This window comes from Neolamprologus brichardi, chromosome 1, assembly GCF_056152115.1.
Source record: "Neolamprologus brichardi isolate AB-2024 chromosome 1, ASM5615211v1, whole genome shotgun sequence".
Taxonomy (NCBI): domain Eukaryota; kingdom Metazoa; phylum Chordata; class Actinopteri; order Cichliformes; family Cichlidae; genus Neolamprologus; species Neolamprologus brichardi.
Genome location: NC_142104.1, coordinates 39,797,060 through 39,813,038, shown reverse-complemented (window position 1 = coordinate 39,813,038; position 15,979 = coordinate 39,797,060). Strand labels below are relative to the sequence as shown.

Genomic DNA, 15,979 nt, shown 5'->3' with positions numbered 1-15,979 from the left:
AAGTCAACATCTGGCTCATTCACGTTAGCAGAGCTAGCTTCGTCTGTCAGGACGGTCCAGCTGAGAGCTCCTCTGCTGGTCACAAGTTGTTTTACTGCACCTCCCGTTTTCCATCTGTCTTTACTGCTTTCGGTGGATCACGGAGCCCCTCCCATCTGTTAACCTGTCTCTGGCTTGCTAACATGAGCCACTGGCCTGTGCAGTTATGGGTGTTAGAAATCACCTGTTTCACAGGATGTTGTGTATTATGATGTTTGCCGTGTTGCAGAGAGCTGGTGGATGTTGAGCTAATGCAGCGCAGCCTCAGACAGCTGCAGCGATTGTGCTGAACTGCAGTGACATTAGCAAATGTCACGCAGCTGCGACCTCGAATTTTCAGTGTTCATTGAAAGCAAAGAATAGGAGAGCGCCATGCTGACGTTTCTCACTGAAGGGAGATGAACTCACTTTCCTGTACGTGACTTTTACCTGTGCTGCTCTTGTGCTTTTTTATTTCTTTTTGGTCTAAGAAGCAAAGAGATCATTGGGCGTTATCTGCTTCTCTCTCTCAGACGACTCCAACCCCAGTCTGTCCAAGGACATCAGCAGTGCGCTCTCCACGGTGCCCGAATGTTTTGACTCAGAGGTAGGCTTCCCGTTGGAGGACGAGCTGCGCATCGAGCCCCTCAGCCTGGACGGACTGAGCATGCTCAGTGATCCCGACATGGTGCTGCCGGACCCGTCTGTGGAGGATACTTTCCGCAGTGACAGACTCTGAATGTGAAGAGCACCACAAGTCTAAAGAAACACACACTCACACACACAGATTTGCAGTGTATAGTGTACAAATCTGAATCTGCATGCAAACAATCCATGTAGGGCCACTGTGCATGCATCCACTGCCACTAAGATTCATGAAATGTGAAACACGCCCACACGGTCATGCCCACTTTGGAAGAAGGAGACTTGTGAACAGACACTGTTTATGCCTGCTCTGAGCAACGTTCCCCTCATGCACGCTTGAGCCCCCCGCCCCAACACACACACACACACTCACACACACAGACACACACACACACACAGCCCCTCCCGTCTCCACACTCAAAACCTCGAGGACGTCCGACAGGAGCTCGAGCGCTCCCGTCCTTTCACTCATCACCAGCTCACAACACCCTACCCCCACCCCACTCTGCGCCAATCACCATGGTTACGCACCATAGCAACCCCGCCGCTGCTCCAAAAGGCGACGCGAACGGCAGCACGCAATTTACGTTTCTTCAAACGTACGAGTGGAGCTGCGATGAAGTCAAACACCTGCACGACTTTGTCCTGCAGTGAAGTCAGCCGTGGCTGCTTGAACAACAGAAGTGCAGCTCACAGGGATTTGAGCGTCAGATGATTTTGAGATGTTTGCCACAGATTTGTGAATACACGCTTACACACTCGTATACAAGCCTCAGCATCAGTGTGACTAGAATGTATGTACCCACTCGACAAAAAGGGCAAACTGTTTACAAAGAGGACATTTTGATATTGCTACTAAAAAGTTTAGATTTGTGAATTTTCTATCGGAGAAGTCCGATTCTGAGACGTTTTGTTTATTTGCATTTTTGATGGATCTTTCCTGCGTCACACGTGAGCGGCCTGGCACTTCTGTCTGGCACAGCTCGCACAGCTCTGGGCCGAATCTGCTTCAAAGGAACCTGACACATTTTTGCTCATGTGTACGTTCACTGCATATGATTTTATTTTACATTTTGTACCGACTTGTAACGGCGCTTTTTTAAAAAAAGACAAGAAAAAAGGGGCGGGGCATGCGCTGTGCTACTGGGTTAAGTACGTGTTTGTCTTCTGTAGCAGTACATAGCTCCCCTCCCTCCACCAGCACTCTGTGGCTGAAGCTGCTGAGTCGTTCAGGGGCTCTCGATCACGTGGACTCCGGACATGGTGTAACGTTGCATTTAACCTCTTTTGCACTAATTGATTCTCATTGTGTAGATTCTTTGTTTAAACCTGCAAACCCAAAGAAACAGAATGAAGCCATCACTGAAGACTTTCTATAGCACACATGCAGTTGTTGCAGAAAAGCAACATGAGTTTAATTTTGATGCGAGATGAGTTTTTGTTTCCTGGGTGAAAAGTTTTTCAGATTTGCAGACGATTATGTAATGAATCAAAGTCATTCGGTGCCCTCTAGTGTTTGTTGTAGTCAAATCGAAGGCTGTCGTTTGCTGCCTGCTCGTTTACCTATGCAACTTTTCAAAGAGTTTCAGAAACCTGTAGAACAGGTGCAACTTGGACTTTATGCAGTGTAACAAGGCTCGCCGGTTGACTCGATGGGCGGGCTCGAGTTTCCTACAAATTGCGATATTACATCCGTCCGGCGTCCACGGTGCGTGCCGACTCTCGTGAGAGTTTACAGTGATTGATGCAAAGGAACCTGGAGGTGTCCTGCACTGTGTGGACTGTGGCTTCTGTCTGCGTGTCAAAGAGATTCAGTGTCATTATATTTGTCAAAATGAAAATGAAGGGGGGGTGCTGGGGTTACACTGAGGTTGTTTTCTAAAGAGTTTATATTCAGCTACTTGCTCTCTCTTGTTAACTCTGTAAAGACGGTGAGTGAAGGAACCACACAGCAGTTTCTCCTCTCTTCGCTCTGATCCTCCCCGCGTCCCAGCCTGTTTCCTGCTGCCTTACTTCCTTCCTCCCGCGTCAGCTGACTTTAGCTTTAGCTCTGTTTGGTACTGACTGCCTGTGGTTCTTTTCCATCACTATTTAATTTGTTTCTTTTTGGTGTCTTACTTTTTTCTGTTTTTTGTTTTTTAGTTGCGTATGAAAATGTACAGTTCTGTTATTTAAAGAATGTTTTTTTTGTCCACTAGTGTTACTATTTTTTTTGTAATGTCATTTGAGTTTTTGTTTTTCCCTAAGATATAAAATTTTATTGGTTTGTATCATACGTTATAGTGCTTATCTTTCTGATTTAATATAAACAATAAAACTCTATACTGTGCATTAAGTTTAAATGTTGTCCTGGCGTTTCTGCTCCTGCCACCAGATGGCAGCAGTGTGGTGTGCCTCACACTTACAGTCGAACACACGCTCACTTGAAACCAATATAACTGTACTCTGTAAAGAGACAAGTCCCTTAAAGGGATGTCTGATTTGATTGGTTCCGATGTTTGTAAGCGCTGCACAAACTAACAGCATCACTGCAGGAAGCCTCTTTAAGCCACAGCTAGTTCAGCTGATGAGCTCAACACGTGCAGTTTCCTTTGCCCTCATGTTTTCTGTAAGTGGTCTACAAACAACATTTGTTAGTGTCTGTCAGGATTCAAATGCAGATTATTTACAAGTTTCCTCTATGTATTAATGTACACATCCCCACACACCATGATGTCAGAGGTCAGTGGAAAACTGTTTCACACTGATGGAAAGCGTTACTTGGTAGCTCTGAATGCACAACATGTCAGCCCTTAGAGCAGATGTGCTGTTAGGAAACAACCACACCGGGGACTGTTTCTATCAGAACAGGGAGCTGAGGCTGCAATTTACATGGGATCGCCAAACATCGGAAGATAAATGGTTGGAAAAATGATCATCCACCTGATGTGTCTCAATTTGTGCTGCAACATCTGGATGATGAGGTCAGAATTTGATGTAAACAAATGAAACCATGACTCCTTCTTGTATCAGTGGATCAGGTGCTGTGTGTGGAGGACATTGGTAAAAAGGAGCCCGAAGTGTGTAAAGACAATTAAATCAATCAAACACCACAGCCTACATAAATACTATTGTCTCCTCTTATATCCATCCCTTCTGATAGCTGCTTCCTGCAGGATATTGTGCCATGCCACAAAAATTGAAATGCATCAAACTAGTTTCTTGTCCTTTAAGTTACATTTTAATCCAGTCGAACACACACAGCAACTGTGTGATGCTGTCATGTCAGTAATGATCCAAATCTCTGATGAATGTTTCCAGCAACTTGCTGAAACTATGCCACAAAGACTTGAGGCAGTTCTGAATGCAAAAGGGGATCCAACCTAGTACTGGTGTAACTAATGATGTGGATGCTGGCATCAAATAAAACATGACCAAAGTTGCATATAATCTGTCATCTATGTTTCTGAGGGGTTTTTTCTTTTAGCTCCACATGACATCAAGGATATCCTCACATTGAAAACACACTAAGTTGTCTTTATGTTATGAAGGTCAGCCACTGGAAAGAGCTTTAGGTTAAAGGAAGGACTGCTTGTTTCAAATGATGGTGAATTGCGCGACTGGTCCTGGTATAAGATTTTTTTTTTTTAAAAAAGGATGATTTTGAACCGTGAATCATGCAAAGCTCCTCCTAGCAGAGTCCAAGAATAAAAACATGAAGCTGTGAATGAGCACAATAGCGTCACGTTACTCTCGAGTGTCTGATGACTACAGTACTCGATCGAGTGCCGGCACATAGACCTGTTCATGTGTATTTAATAGCACTGCTGCTCTGTGTTTATACGTCCAAGCTGAAGTTAGATGGTAACAATTTGATAATGTTTGTTCCTCTGTACCTGCCAGCAAAGGCAATAAGCTGTGGGATTAAGTCGAAATCTAGTCTCCTCTCTGTCTAAGAACTCTAAATTTCAACTGAAGCTATGAGAGAAAAAGCGTTTCCCAGAGTTTTAGTCATCTCAGTGTGTTCACCTGCTTCGTGCTCATCCTCACAGCTGCCGTAAGAAGATGGTAATACTAATTGTTGACTCTGCAGTAAACACTATTTCAGATAAAATGTGACATTTGTTGCCCCGCGGGGGATAATTACAGTCCCTGGAACCACACATGCAAACAGTATAGACTTTACATAGCAGTGCGTGAGGACAGTGTTGGCCATGGAAATCAGCCAGGCTTCATATATCAAATGCAGTCTGGGAGTGAGTTCCCAAAACAACACACACACACACACACACACACACACACACACACACACACACACAGTAAGGGAGCTGAACAGATAATCAGTCCTCAGTCAGAGAGCTGGAGTAGCTCCACAGAGTGAGTCTGGGCAGGTCAGGATGCCAGCCTGACATTCCTCTGAGGATGATGTTTGTGTGTGTGTGTGTGTGTGTGTGTGTGTGTGTGTGTGTGTGTGTGTGTGTGTGTGTGTGTACTGTCCAGCTGGTGGGAACCTGGAGGAGTACTGAACTGAGCTGCTGCCGAAAAGTAATTAATGAACTGGTTTAAGCTGCCGGCAGTCCTGCAGTGCACCAGCTGATTTCTGTTTAAACCAGTTAAGAACAAAGTCGGTCGTGGAGTCGTTAGCTGGTCACAAAAAGCCATCTATTTGGTATTTCATGCTACTTTGATATTTTTATCTCACACCAAAACTCGATCACTGCTGCATCTTTGTCTAAGGATGAGGTTTGTTGTGTACACAGAGAATAATCCTTAAAGCATGCATGTTCTCAGATGCAATCAAAAGTTTGCAGCAGTTTGTTTTATATAACTTTGTGAGTTTGGGTGAGATTTTTACATTTCATTACTCTGAAATGCATAGAGTCACAACTAAAAGGTGATCTTAGAATAGGATGCAATCGTGGAAGTCAGGACTGTCCATTTCTAGTTTGTGTCACACTTTTCAAAGTTGTACCCCCCCATGGCGAGTCGTTTTTGTGTCTGCAGACAAATCAGCTTCTTCCATTAAAACTACTGGCAACCTGCTAGTGATTAAAGCACTGCGTATAGCAGTGTTTGGCAATCAGCTGCATCCAGGAACCACTAAATGGTTGGGGGATACACACCTTCCCCTCATGACCAGTCTGTGTGTGGCTGCAGTGTAAGCTGATTTACTATCAGGTAATATTATAGCTTGACTCTCACGATGCTCGTCATTCATCTCAAACATTTGCTGAACTATTTAAGTCCTTTTTTGCCTTGAGGTTCTGATAAGGTCAGACAGATTTAATGCTTTTGCAGGTTTGTCTTTTCTAGGTTTGTGCACACGATGATGTTAATTTGCATGATGATTGTCGACAACAATGATCTCTGTCTACGGCTCTGGTGTCACCTGCTTTTTCTCAGAAACACACAAAAGCAGCTGTGCTTCTGCTCCATCATTCATTTCCACCCAGAGCATGATGGGAAATTCATTAAAATCAATCTAGTTCTATCTTTCCCCCCGTCTTTGAAAAACTACACATTGACTTTGACCTTCTTCGGTGCATGTTCAGAATTTCATGTTTGCAGTGGATTATTTCATCACGTGAAGCATTTCCCTCCATTATTGTGCCGTTTGGTTTGATGTTCCATATTATGACCCAGAGGAAACCAGAGGTGCTGCACTTAAAGTTAACTCGATCACTGAACCACAAAGCGTCCTGTGATATAAAGAAGCTCCACTCTGCTCTGTGTCTCTAAATTCACTCCGGCTGTTTGTTTTCAGCATTCTTGTTTTTCCCCTCTGGCCTCAATCTAGCAGTTGCTCCTTTTACTGCTAACAGTAAGAAAGCATTCGTGACTTCCACCGGCCTGACTTTGTGCTACGACCACATGTCAGGCCATGTTTGCGTGGCTCAGTGAGCCTCAGCATTTATTCCAGCACAGAGACACTGATCAGATGTCCCTAAAATGTCTCTGGAATGAATTTCTTCAGGTGATTGTAATCCTGATAAAAAGAGGAGACAGAAATGTGATTTGAACACGTCCTGTTTAAACTGGGACCAATTCTCATGTTTTTTGAGCCTTCGTGTCTTCTTGAGTTCATGAAAATCTCACGTTTAAAAGTTGAAATGGGCATGAAAGGCATTTGGTGATAGTTTTTAAAAGAGCTCAAAATCTGTGAGATACAAAGTACACCAAGATTTTCTGTATCAGGACATCTCTGGCAGGTATTAATTGGAGATAATATATAAGACTGGAGATTACCTGTGACTCTCAGTATTGGAACACCTCCATACATGTTATTGTCTATTAGAGTTGGATGTCTCGAGGCTACTTTTACGTGGTCTCGTCTCGACTCTGTCTTGGTCTCGATACCCTCTGGTCTTGGTATTGTCTTGGTTTAGGCGGTCTTGACTTCAGGTCTATTGTCTATGTCTTGTCCATATATGTGACCTCTGAGGCCTTCAGCAAACAGCAGCCTGGATGACTCACGCTATCTGCTGCTATGTGTCAGAGACATGGTCAAACCTACGGCAAATGAAAAATAAGGCAAATTCAACCTGAGATTAGCTGCATGTGACACACTCCACTCTCTGTTTAACAAAACTGCAGCAGCAGTGTTTCTTCTCAGTCCCTCATCACAGTGTAGCTTCAGTATATTTGCTTCTACCATAGCTCTGTTTCACCACTCAATGTGGGCCAAGCTTTAGCTGTCAGGCAGACGTCCTCACATTTGACCGATATTTTGGCTCATGGTTCACCAACTGCACGATGCAAAGAAGCCCGGCCCATCGTAGCTTCTGCTGTTCGGTGTATTTGGTTTTTGCGTGGCTGATTCTCTCCTTCCTAATTCCTGTGGAGACAGTGAGGGTGAACTTCATTCTTCAGACACTTCTTCTGTATTTTGAAAAAATAATGGCACAATTCGTCATGTGTTGTAGTTCATTCGAGACCGTTTTTACCTTATTTTAGGACCTAATAAAGACCAGGAGATCTGCATGTAAAGCTTCTTTTTTAAATGGGCGTGTACTACAGTTGGTGTGATTTGGGTTCTTTTCATATTTAATTGGTTTCATGATGCAGCTGTTGTTAGATGCCTGTATAGCAGTGTTTCCTTTGCTTTCTAATGCCTTGCTCATTGCACCCACAAACAAACTCTTTAGTTCTCATCCGGCCTGAATGCTTGTGATCTGTATTTTTAGGTTTCTTGTGGCTGGGGTGGCAGGGCAGCCACACCTCTGGCATTACATGTTGCGGGTGACTGAAATAGACTAATCCACACAACAGCAGCAGGATCCTGGCTGAACGGGCTCAAATAAACCTGGTTCCCAGAAGAGTACGAGGAGCGGCAACATCATCCCGATCTGCGACCTGCCTTTGTGCTTTGGATGTTTACATGCTTTTGTGTGTTATTCTCAGCCAACAAGTACAAAGCACATTTGGGCTGTGTGGGAACATTTGCCAGCAGTGAGCCAACCGAGGATGACTTTGTTGACTGTATGTTTACGCGCGCGTACGAGTGGATTCCCCCTGCAGCTGTGTTTGAGGGCCTGTGGATGTTTGTTTTGAGACACTGAGACGTGTTTCTTAGACTACCGTGTCGCTGGCATAAACACAGCTTCTCCGCTGCATCTGTGCAACCTCAGCTAAGACGAGCTGTGTTTATCTACGTGTTTATGACTGAGCAAAGGAGAGACTCCATGAGAACGTCAGTGAGACGGCAGATGTTTCCCATCCAGACACCTTGTTTATACTGACAGGTTACTGACCCGTGTGACTTTACAGCGGAAATACAGTGTTTACTATCTCACTTAGCATGCATCCCCAAATATCCATCATGCCTCAGGTGGGTCCATTTCTTCTGAGATATAGCTCCTGGGTTTTTTCCAGTTTCTCAGAGAGATGCATGGTCTGACCTTGGGCTGGATTTGCTGGGACGCCCATTGCTGGGAACAATGTGGCATCCTGATGTGTTAGTACACATCTGGATGCCCAAACTGCCACTTTTATAGAGATGCTGAACCTCAGCAATGATCAGTTAATCAGATGCATTTGATTAGCAGCACCTGGCTGCTAATGACACTCGTAGTTCCCCTGGAAGCAGTGAGGGTGGACTGCATACGTCCTGTGAAAACATTATTGTTAACAATGGCTGCGTGTCCTTACAAGAAATTTTATTCGGTGAATGTTGTCACAGCAAACGCCTGAGACCCCAGGACGCGACGCAGTAGGTCATTTGTGCAAGTTCCCATTATGATTTACACTCATGTTTTTAAAGTCAAGAGAGTTTATGATCGTGTGAATACGTTGAGAAAAATGTGCACAGAGCTTTGAGACGTGTGTTGTAACCAAACAGTGAGTGAAAATCATACGGCGAGCGAGCCATGAAAAATCCTGGTCGAATGCTGGTCAAGCTTTCTGCCGAGCGTTGGGCGCGCTGTCGGGCATGTGGACCGTGTGGATTGGTGACCAGCATTCCTTACAAACAATATATCAACAGTTATGCTTTCACTAAGCGAGCTCATACTCCCTGCAGGAGATTTCCAACCATCCCACAGGCCACTGGTTGGTTTTCCAGTCTGCATCCAATTCCAGCTCATGACTGGCTTCTCAAAATAATCATAGAAGTAGACATATACACCAATCATACATGACAATATGAGCACTGACAGTGAATAACACCGATCATCATCATGGCACCTGTTAGTGGGTGGAATATATCAGGGAACAGGTAAAGATAGAAGCAGGAAAAATGTGCAGTTTCCGTGTGCATGTGTGTGTGTGTGTGTGCGTGTGTGTGTGTCACAGCGGGACTGAACGGACTCACGCGCAGGCTCTAGGTCTTGAAAGCACAAGAGTCTTTATTACGATACACCAGGTGATTATTTACAAAGGTGAGGGGAAAGCCGGGCTCCGGGGGTCCACACACGAACGGGAAAGACGCCGAAAGTCACACACACACTCCGTCCACTCCTCACGCTCCTCTTCACACTCCAATCACTCAGGTAACACAGGGGTTGGTCCAGGGAATCTGTACACAGAGACACGAAGGGATTATAAGGCAAATCGCTGTGAAAACACTCTAGAAGTAACTGAGCTGGGGTTACACTGACGAGGATCGGCAACGGTCCAGCGACGAGAAACAAAGCTGCCATCTTATAAAGGAGCTGGAACACTTGTGATGAGCCACAGGTGCGTGATTGCGACCAGGTGCGTGGGCCAAGGGCAGGAGCCCACAGGTGAGCTCCGCCCAGGCAGAGGGAGGAGGGAAAGAGGGGAAGGGAGAGAGCAGGAACAAAAAAAGAATATAAAACATATGTAGCCATACTGAGCCAACCGGGTAGGCACAGGGACCCTGACAGTGTGCGTGTGTGTGCGCACTGTCATACTGTGTATGTGTGTTCGTGTGTGTGTTTTGTATAGTTCCGAGACAAGACTGTTTTTGCTTTTTGCGTTTAGAATGTCGCGTAAGGTTAATAAGAGCGCAAGCACCTCTCAGCCGAACTTGCGGCCTGCTGCTAACCTCGTGGTAAAACTTCGCCACTGCCTGGGTCGCCCGACACGCTGCTCGTCGATACGGAAAAGTTCACGAAGGCTGAACTCCTCTCTGAACTTCGTGAAGAAATTTCAGCACTGTTTAAAAAGGAACTGACGGCAGGGTTTGCGGAGAATCTCACGTCTATCAGGACGGACATACAGCAACTAAAAACGGACCTTTCCTCAGATATAACTACCATGCAGCAGGAATTCCCTGGCCTCAGAAGCACAGTTACGGAGATGGAACAGACTATCTCTACATGCACGGATGATATTGTCCACCTCCAAGCCAAAGTGAATGCGATGTCAAAGGAGTTGGCCAAATTGGAGAATAAATGCGAGGATTTGGAGTCCAGGTCTCGCCGCAATAATATACGCATTGTTGGTGTGCCAGAGGAGAACATCCTATCTGCTACAGATGTGTCCGTGCTGTTGATGGAGGCATTTCAGCTTGGGAAGGAGCCGCTTGTAGACAGAGCCCACCGAACTTTGGCCCCCAAACCTAACACCGATGAAGGTCCCCACGCTATGGTTGTGAAGCTGCACTATTACGCGGACTGTGCTAGGATTCTCCAGAAGGCCAGGGAGCTGCAGAGGGTTCAGATAAATAATATGACCATTTCTGTGTTCCCCGACCACACCGCTAAGACAGCGCGGGCCCGTGCGGCTTTCAATGAGGTCCGTCGCCAGCTTCGCGGCATCCAGGGAGTCCGATTTGGGATCCTCTATCTGGCAAGGCTACGGATCACTTGTCAAGGAATGCAGCGCGACTTTGTCTTGCCAGAAGAGGCCAAGGAATATATATAACCACGCGATAATAATGTAGCGGGACAATGTTTGTTTGTTTGAAATAGCGAATGATCCAAATCCAAACATCATTGTGGTGAGTTAAGTTTGTTACTCTGCCAAACACTTGTTTTGTTTTTTCCCCTCTAATAGTAAAATATAATTGTGTTGTTTTTATTTTATTTGTGCCTTTTAATTTATTCAGAAATGACTGTTGGAGCTTTGGTTTGACACGGTTCGTTTCGTAGTCGGGAGCGTTTTTGTTCAGATTGCTCCGGGTGGGAGCGTGCACTGCCATTTCCGTCGTTTGGGGATGGGGGCTTTTGCTGTGCAGGGGGGAGGTGGGAGGGTGTGTTTGACGTGTTATTATTATTTTTATTCTGAAGCTGTACTTCTGTTGTTGTGGGTTTGCTTTGTGTGTTTGCGTCAGTGTGTTTTTCCCACTTGTTCTTTCTTTGGGGGTGAAGAAATAAGTATTTTCTCTTATCTTTCTGCAATGATCAGCACTTCAGGTCAGTCTTTAGGCAATAGTGGTATTAGATTTTTAACTTGGAATGTCAAAGGTATGAATAGCCCAATTAAACGATCTAAAATATTCTCGCATCTTAGACGTCTAAAGAGTGATGTAATGTTTTTGCCAGAGACCCATTTGCGCAATAGGGATCATCTTAGGCTCAGGTGCCCATGGGTGGGACATACATTCCATTCAATGTTTAATTCAAAAGCCAGGGGGGTGGGGATCTTAATAAACAGAAGGGTACAGTTTACAGCCTCTGAGATTAAAGCTGACAAAAACGGGAGATATTTGGTTGTTGTAGGCACCATGTACAATGTACCTGTCCTCTTAGTCAATGTGTATGCGCCGAATTTTGATAATCCAGGTTTTACTGATGCACTTTTGAGTAGTCTCCCTTCCCTTGATACTCATCTTTTAATATTGGGTGGTGACTTAAACTGTGTTATTGATCCTGCCTTAGATCACTCGAATCCTCGGACCCTAAGCCAATCCTCTATGTCCAAGTCTATTTCAGAGTTTGTTTCAGAATGGTTTTGTAGATTCCTGGAGGTTTTCTAACCCTACTACCAGAGCGTACTCTTTCTTTTCTCAGGTACATCAGTCCTTTTCGCAGATTGATTATTTTTTTTGTGGACGGTTCCCTTATTCCAAAAGTACTGTCATCTACATATCATCCAATTGTCATTTCCGATCACGCACCACTTAGTGTTGACATCAAGCTCATAGCCCAGTCCTCTCTTTCCTCACCCTGGAGATTTAACTCTTTGTTGCTTTCGGATGAGGGATTTGTTACCTTTATCAAATCCGCAATTGATGAATTTATGGTGTTTAATGACAGCGATACTGTTACGAGGTCATTGCTTTGGGAATCTCTTAAAGCATATGTGCGTGGGCAAATAATTTCTTTCTCTGCCCATTCCACTAAAAACCACAAAGCCAAATTTCAAACTTTGACTACACAAATTTGTGACATAGATAGACAGGTTGTTGCCAGTCCCACTCCTGATTTGCATAAAAGACGACTTGACTTGCAGACCGAATTTGATTTACTTTCTGCGGCAGATGCTGAACGTCTTTTACTTCGTGCGCGTGCGACTTATTATGAACATGGTGATAAGCCCAGAAGGCTTTTGGCCCATCAGTTAAAACGTCAGGCCTCTTCTTGATTAATTTCTCAAATTAAAGATGCGGCAGGCAACTTGGTCTCTGATTCAAAGGAAGTGAATGAGGTGTTTAAGAAGTATTATTCCTCCCTATATGAATCTGAATCTGCTACTGACGCCTCTGAGGTGGATTCCTTTTTTTAACGGTCTTACAATGCTCTCTGTCGATCCTGTTATAGCTGAACAATTAGATGCCCCTTTTAGGTTGGATGAAATTGTGCATGCAATCAAGACCATGCACAATAGTAAGGCACCAGGACCTGACGGGTTTTCAGTTGAATTTTTAAAAACATTTATAGACAAGTTAGCCCCACTACTTCTTTCAGTGTATAATGAATCTTTTGAATGTGGTCTATTGACCCCTACATTGCCTCAAGCACTAATTGCTGTTCTCTTAAAGAAGGGTAAGGATCCTACGTCTTGCACCTCGTATAGGCCTATTTCACTGCTGAATGTGGATGTTAAAGTCTTGGCTAAAATTTTAGCAATTTGCCTTGAAAAGGTTCTTCCTACTATTATTTCAGATGAACAGAATGACTTTATTAAAGGCCGCCAGCTGTTCTTTAATGTTCGCACGCTTTTGAATGTCATTCTTTCCCAACACTCGACCACTAAGTAGTTATCTCACTTGACGCTGAGAAAGCTTTCGATCGTGTAGAGTGGAGCTTTCTCTTTGTGGTCTTACAAAGATTTGGTTTCAAGGACAGATTCATTTCATGGATTCGACTGTTGTACAAGGCACCCCAAGCCAGTGTCTATACAAATGGTGTTTCCTCTGGCTACTTCTCATTGTCACGCGGCACGAGACAGGGTTGCCCCCTGTCCCCCCTACTTTTTGCTATTGTAATTGAACCCCTATCTATAGCTTTGAAGGCCCTTCCTCATTTTCATAGATTTCCCGGTCAGGCCTTGACTTAAAATTGTCTTTATATGCAGATGACCTGCTTCTATGTTTCTGATCCCTTATCTAGCATACCATCGATTGTGTCTCTATTAAACAAGTTCGGCTCTCTGTCAGGTTACAAAATAAATCTTCTTAAAAGTGAATGTTTCCCCTTTAAGTCTTACACTTAAACAATCTGACATTCCTTTTAGACTTAGCCCTGCCGGCTTTAAATATTTGGGAGTTAACGTTACTCGTACTTTGTCTTCTTTATACTTTTTCAATTTCTCCCCTTTAATCACTCAAATTCAATCAGATTTTCAGAGATGGAAATCGCTACCTTTGTCCCTAATTGTTCGGATCAATGCTGTAAAGATGAACATTTTGCCCCGATTGTTATTTCTGTTTCAGAGTATTCCTGTATTTTTACCTAAAGCTTTTTTCAAAAAGTTAGACCAGCTAGTTACATCGTTTTTGTGGGGAGGGAAACATCCCAGGGTGAGGAAATCATTATTACAGAGACTGACATTTGATGGTGGTCTTGCCTTGCCTAACTTTTTATGTTCTTATTGGTCCTCTCATATTCACAAATTGACCCATTGGCTTGAATCTCAAGAACTGCTGTGGTGCAAACTGGAGCGCCTGTCGTGCACTTCCTCATCCTTAGAAGCTTTATTGTTCTCTCCACTACCACTTAAGCCTTCTCATTTCACCAAAAACCCAGTGGTACAGTCTAGTCTAAGGATCTGGTCACAATTCAGGAGTCATTTTAAGTACATGGTAAATGGTAAATGGACTTGTTCTTATATAGCGCTTTTCTACTCTGTCTGAGCACTCAAAGCGCTTTATACAACTAATTCATTCACCCAATCACACCCATTCACACAAGCACTTTTTTCTGACCTAAGTGCTAAGTAGTCTACATTCACACTCCGATGGATGCATCGGAGAGCAACACGGGGTTAGTATCTTGCCCAAGGACTGCAGACTGGAGACTGGAGCAGCCTGGGATCGAACCACCGACCTTCTGGTTAGTGGCTGACCTGCTCTGCCACCTGAGCTACAGCCACCCACAAGGGTAGTACATCTCTGCATCAGTACACATGCCCATCACATAGAACCATCTGTTTACTCCTGGCCTCATTGATGGTACCTATGTACAGTGGAAGCGTCATGGTATTAATACGTTTAAGGATCTCTATAAAGATGGCACTTTCTTAACTTTTTTAGACCTGTGTTCAGAAACAAATCTTCCGGGTACCAATCTATTCCGTTATTTTCAGGCATTGCACTTTTGCTCTCTTCCCCTCCTACCCTCTTCTTCCAAATGTCCAACCATGGGACGAATTCTTATCCCTTAAACCCAATAAGAAGTCAATTATATCTTTAATATATAAACAACATGGATTTAAATGTCCATTCAGTTGTTAAAATTAGGAGGGCTTGGGAGCGGGAGTTAGGAGTAATTCTTTCGGATCAGCAATGGGAGAAAGCAGTATCCAATGTCCGTTATAGTACGTCCTGTGCCAGGTTACAACTTATCCAGTTCAAGGTGTTGTACAGGGTTTACTATTTAAAGTCTCGTCTGTCTGAGATTTACCCACAAGTGATGGATCAGTGTGAGAGATGTCTTGCCACCCCATGTGACCTAGGTCATATGTTCTTTCTGTGCCCAAGACTCCATGGCTTCTGGAGTCAGTATTCAGTTATTCTTTCCAAGGCTCTTGGGACCCAAATCTGCATGGACCCTTTTCTAGCTGTTTTTGGGCTTCCAGTCAACACTGGTCTAATCGACCCTACACACTTCAAAATATTAGCCTTTACATCACTTTTGGCTAGACGTTGCATCTTACTCCTTTGGAAATCTTCAAAGCCACCTTCAGTTTCTTTTTGGTTTAGAGATGTGATGTCATTTCTTGAATTGCAAACGATAGGCCTTGTGGCGAAGGGCAAATACAGAGAATTTTATCGTATCTGGGGCCCCTTCGTAAACTACTGCAAGTCATTAAACGCTCTACCAGCTGATTAATATCATCTCCCCCCCCCCCCCCCTTTTTTTTTTTTTTTGTGTGTGTGTGTGTTTTGGGGTTTGTTGTTTGTGTTTGTTTTGGGTTTCTTCTTAGGTTTTGTTTTGTTTGTGTGTTTTTTCAATTTTATTTAAGTGTGTGTGTGGGTGTATTATTGTATCTGTTCATGTAAGAAAAACTAACAAATATGTGAGGGGCACAGATTGTATTGTCATTGTAATGTTGTAATTCTAATTCTAATGTACACTTGTCTATCAATAAAAATATGAAAAAAAAGGAATGGTTTGAGGAACACAACAATGACTCAATTGTATCGACCTCCAAAATCCCAGATCTTAATCCAGAGCATCTGTGGGACGTGCTGGATAAAGAAGTGCGATCCATGGAGGCTCCACCTCGCACCTTGGAGGACCGAAAGGATCTGTTGCTGACGTCTCGGTGG

The 15,979-nt window shown here is 44.0% G+C and overlaps 1 protein-coding gene across 2 annotated transcripts in view; it reads left to right on the top strand.

Annotated features, from left to right (window-relative positions):
- crtc3 (CREB regulated transcription coactivator 3) overlaps positions 1–3,005 on the top strand; it is a 43,647-nt gene extending 40,642 nt beyond the window's left edge. For both annotated transcript variants that reach the window (XM_087841942.1, XM_087841937.1), the window contains one exon: positions 552–3,005. In XM_087841942.1, the coding sequence (XP_087698068.1) occupies positions 552–757 (206 nt within the window). In that variant the 3' untranslated portion in view covers positions 758–3,005. The remainder of the gene's footprint in view (positions 1–551) is intronic.
- Positions 3,006–15,979: the final 12,974 nt, after the last annotated feature.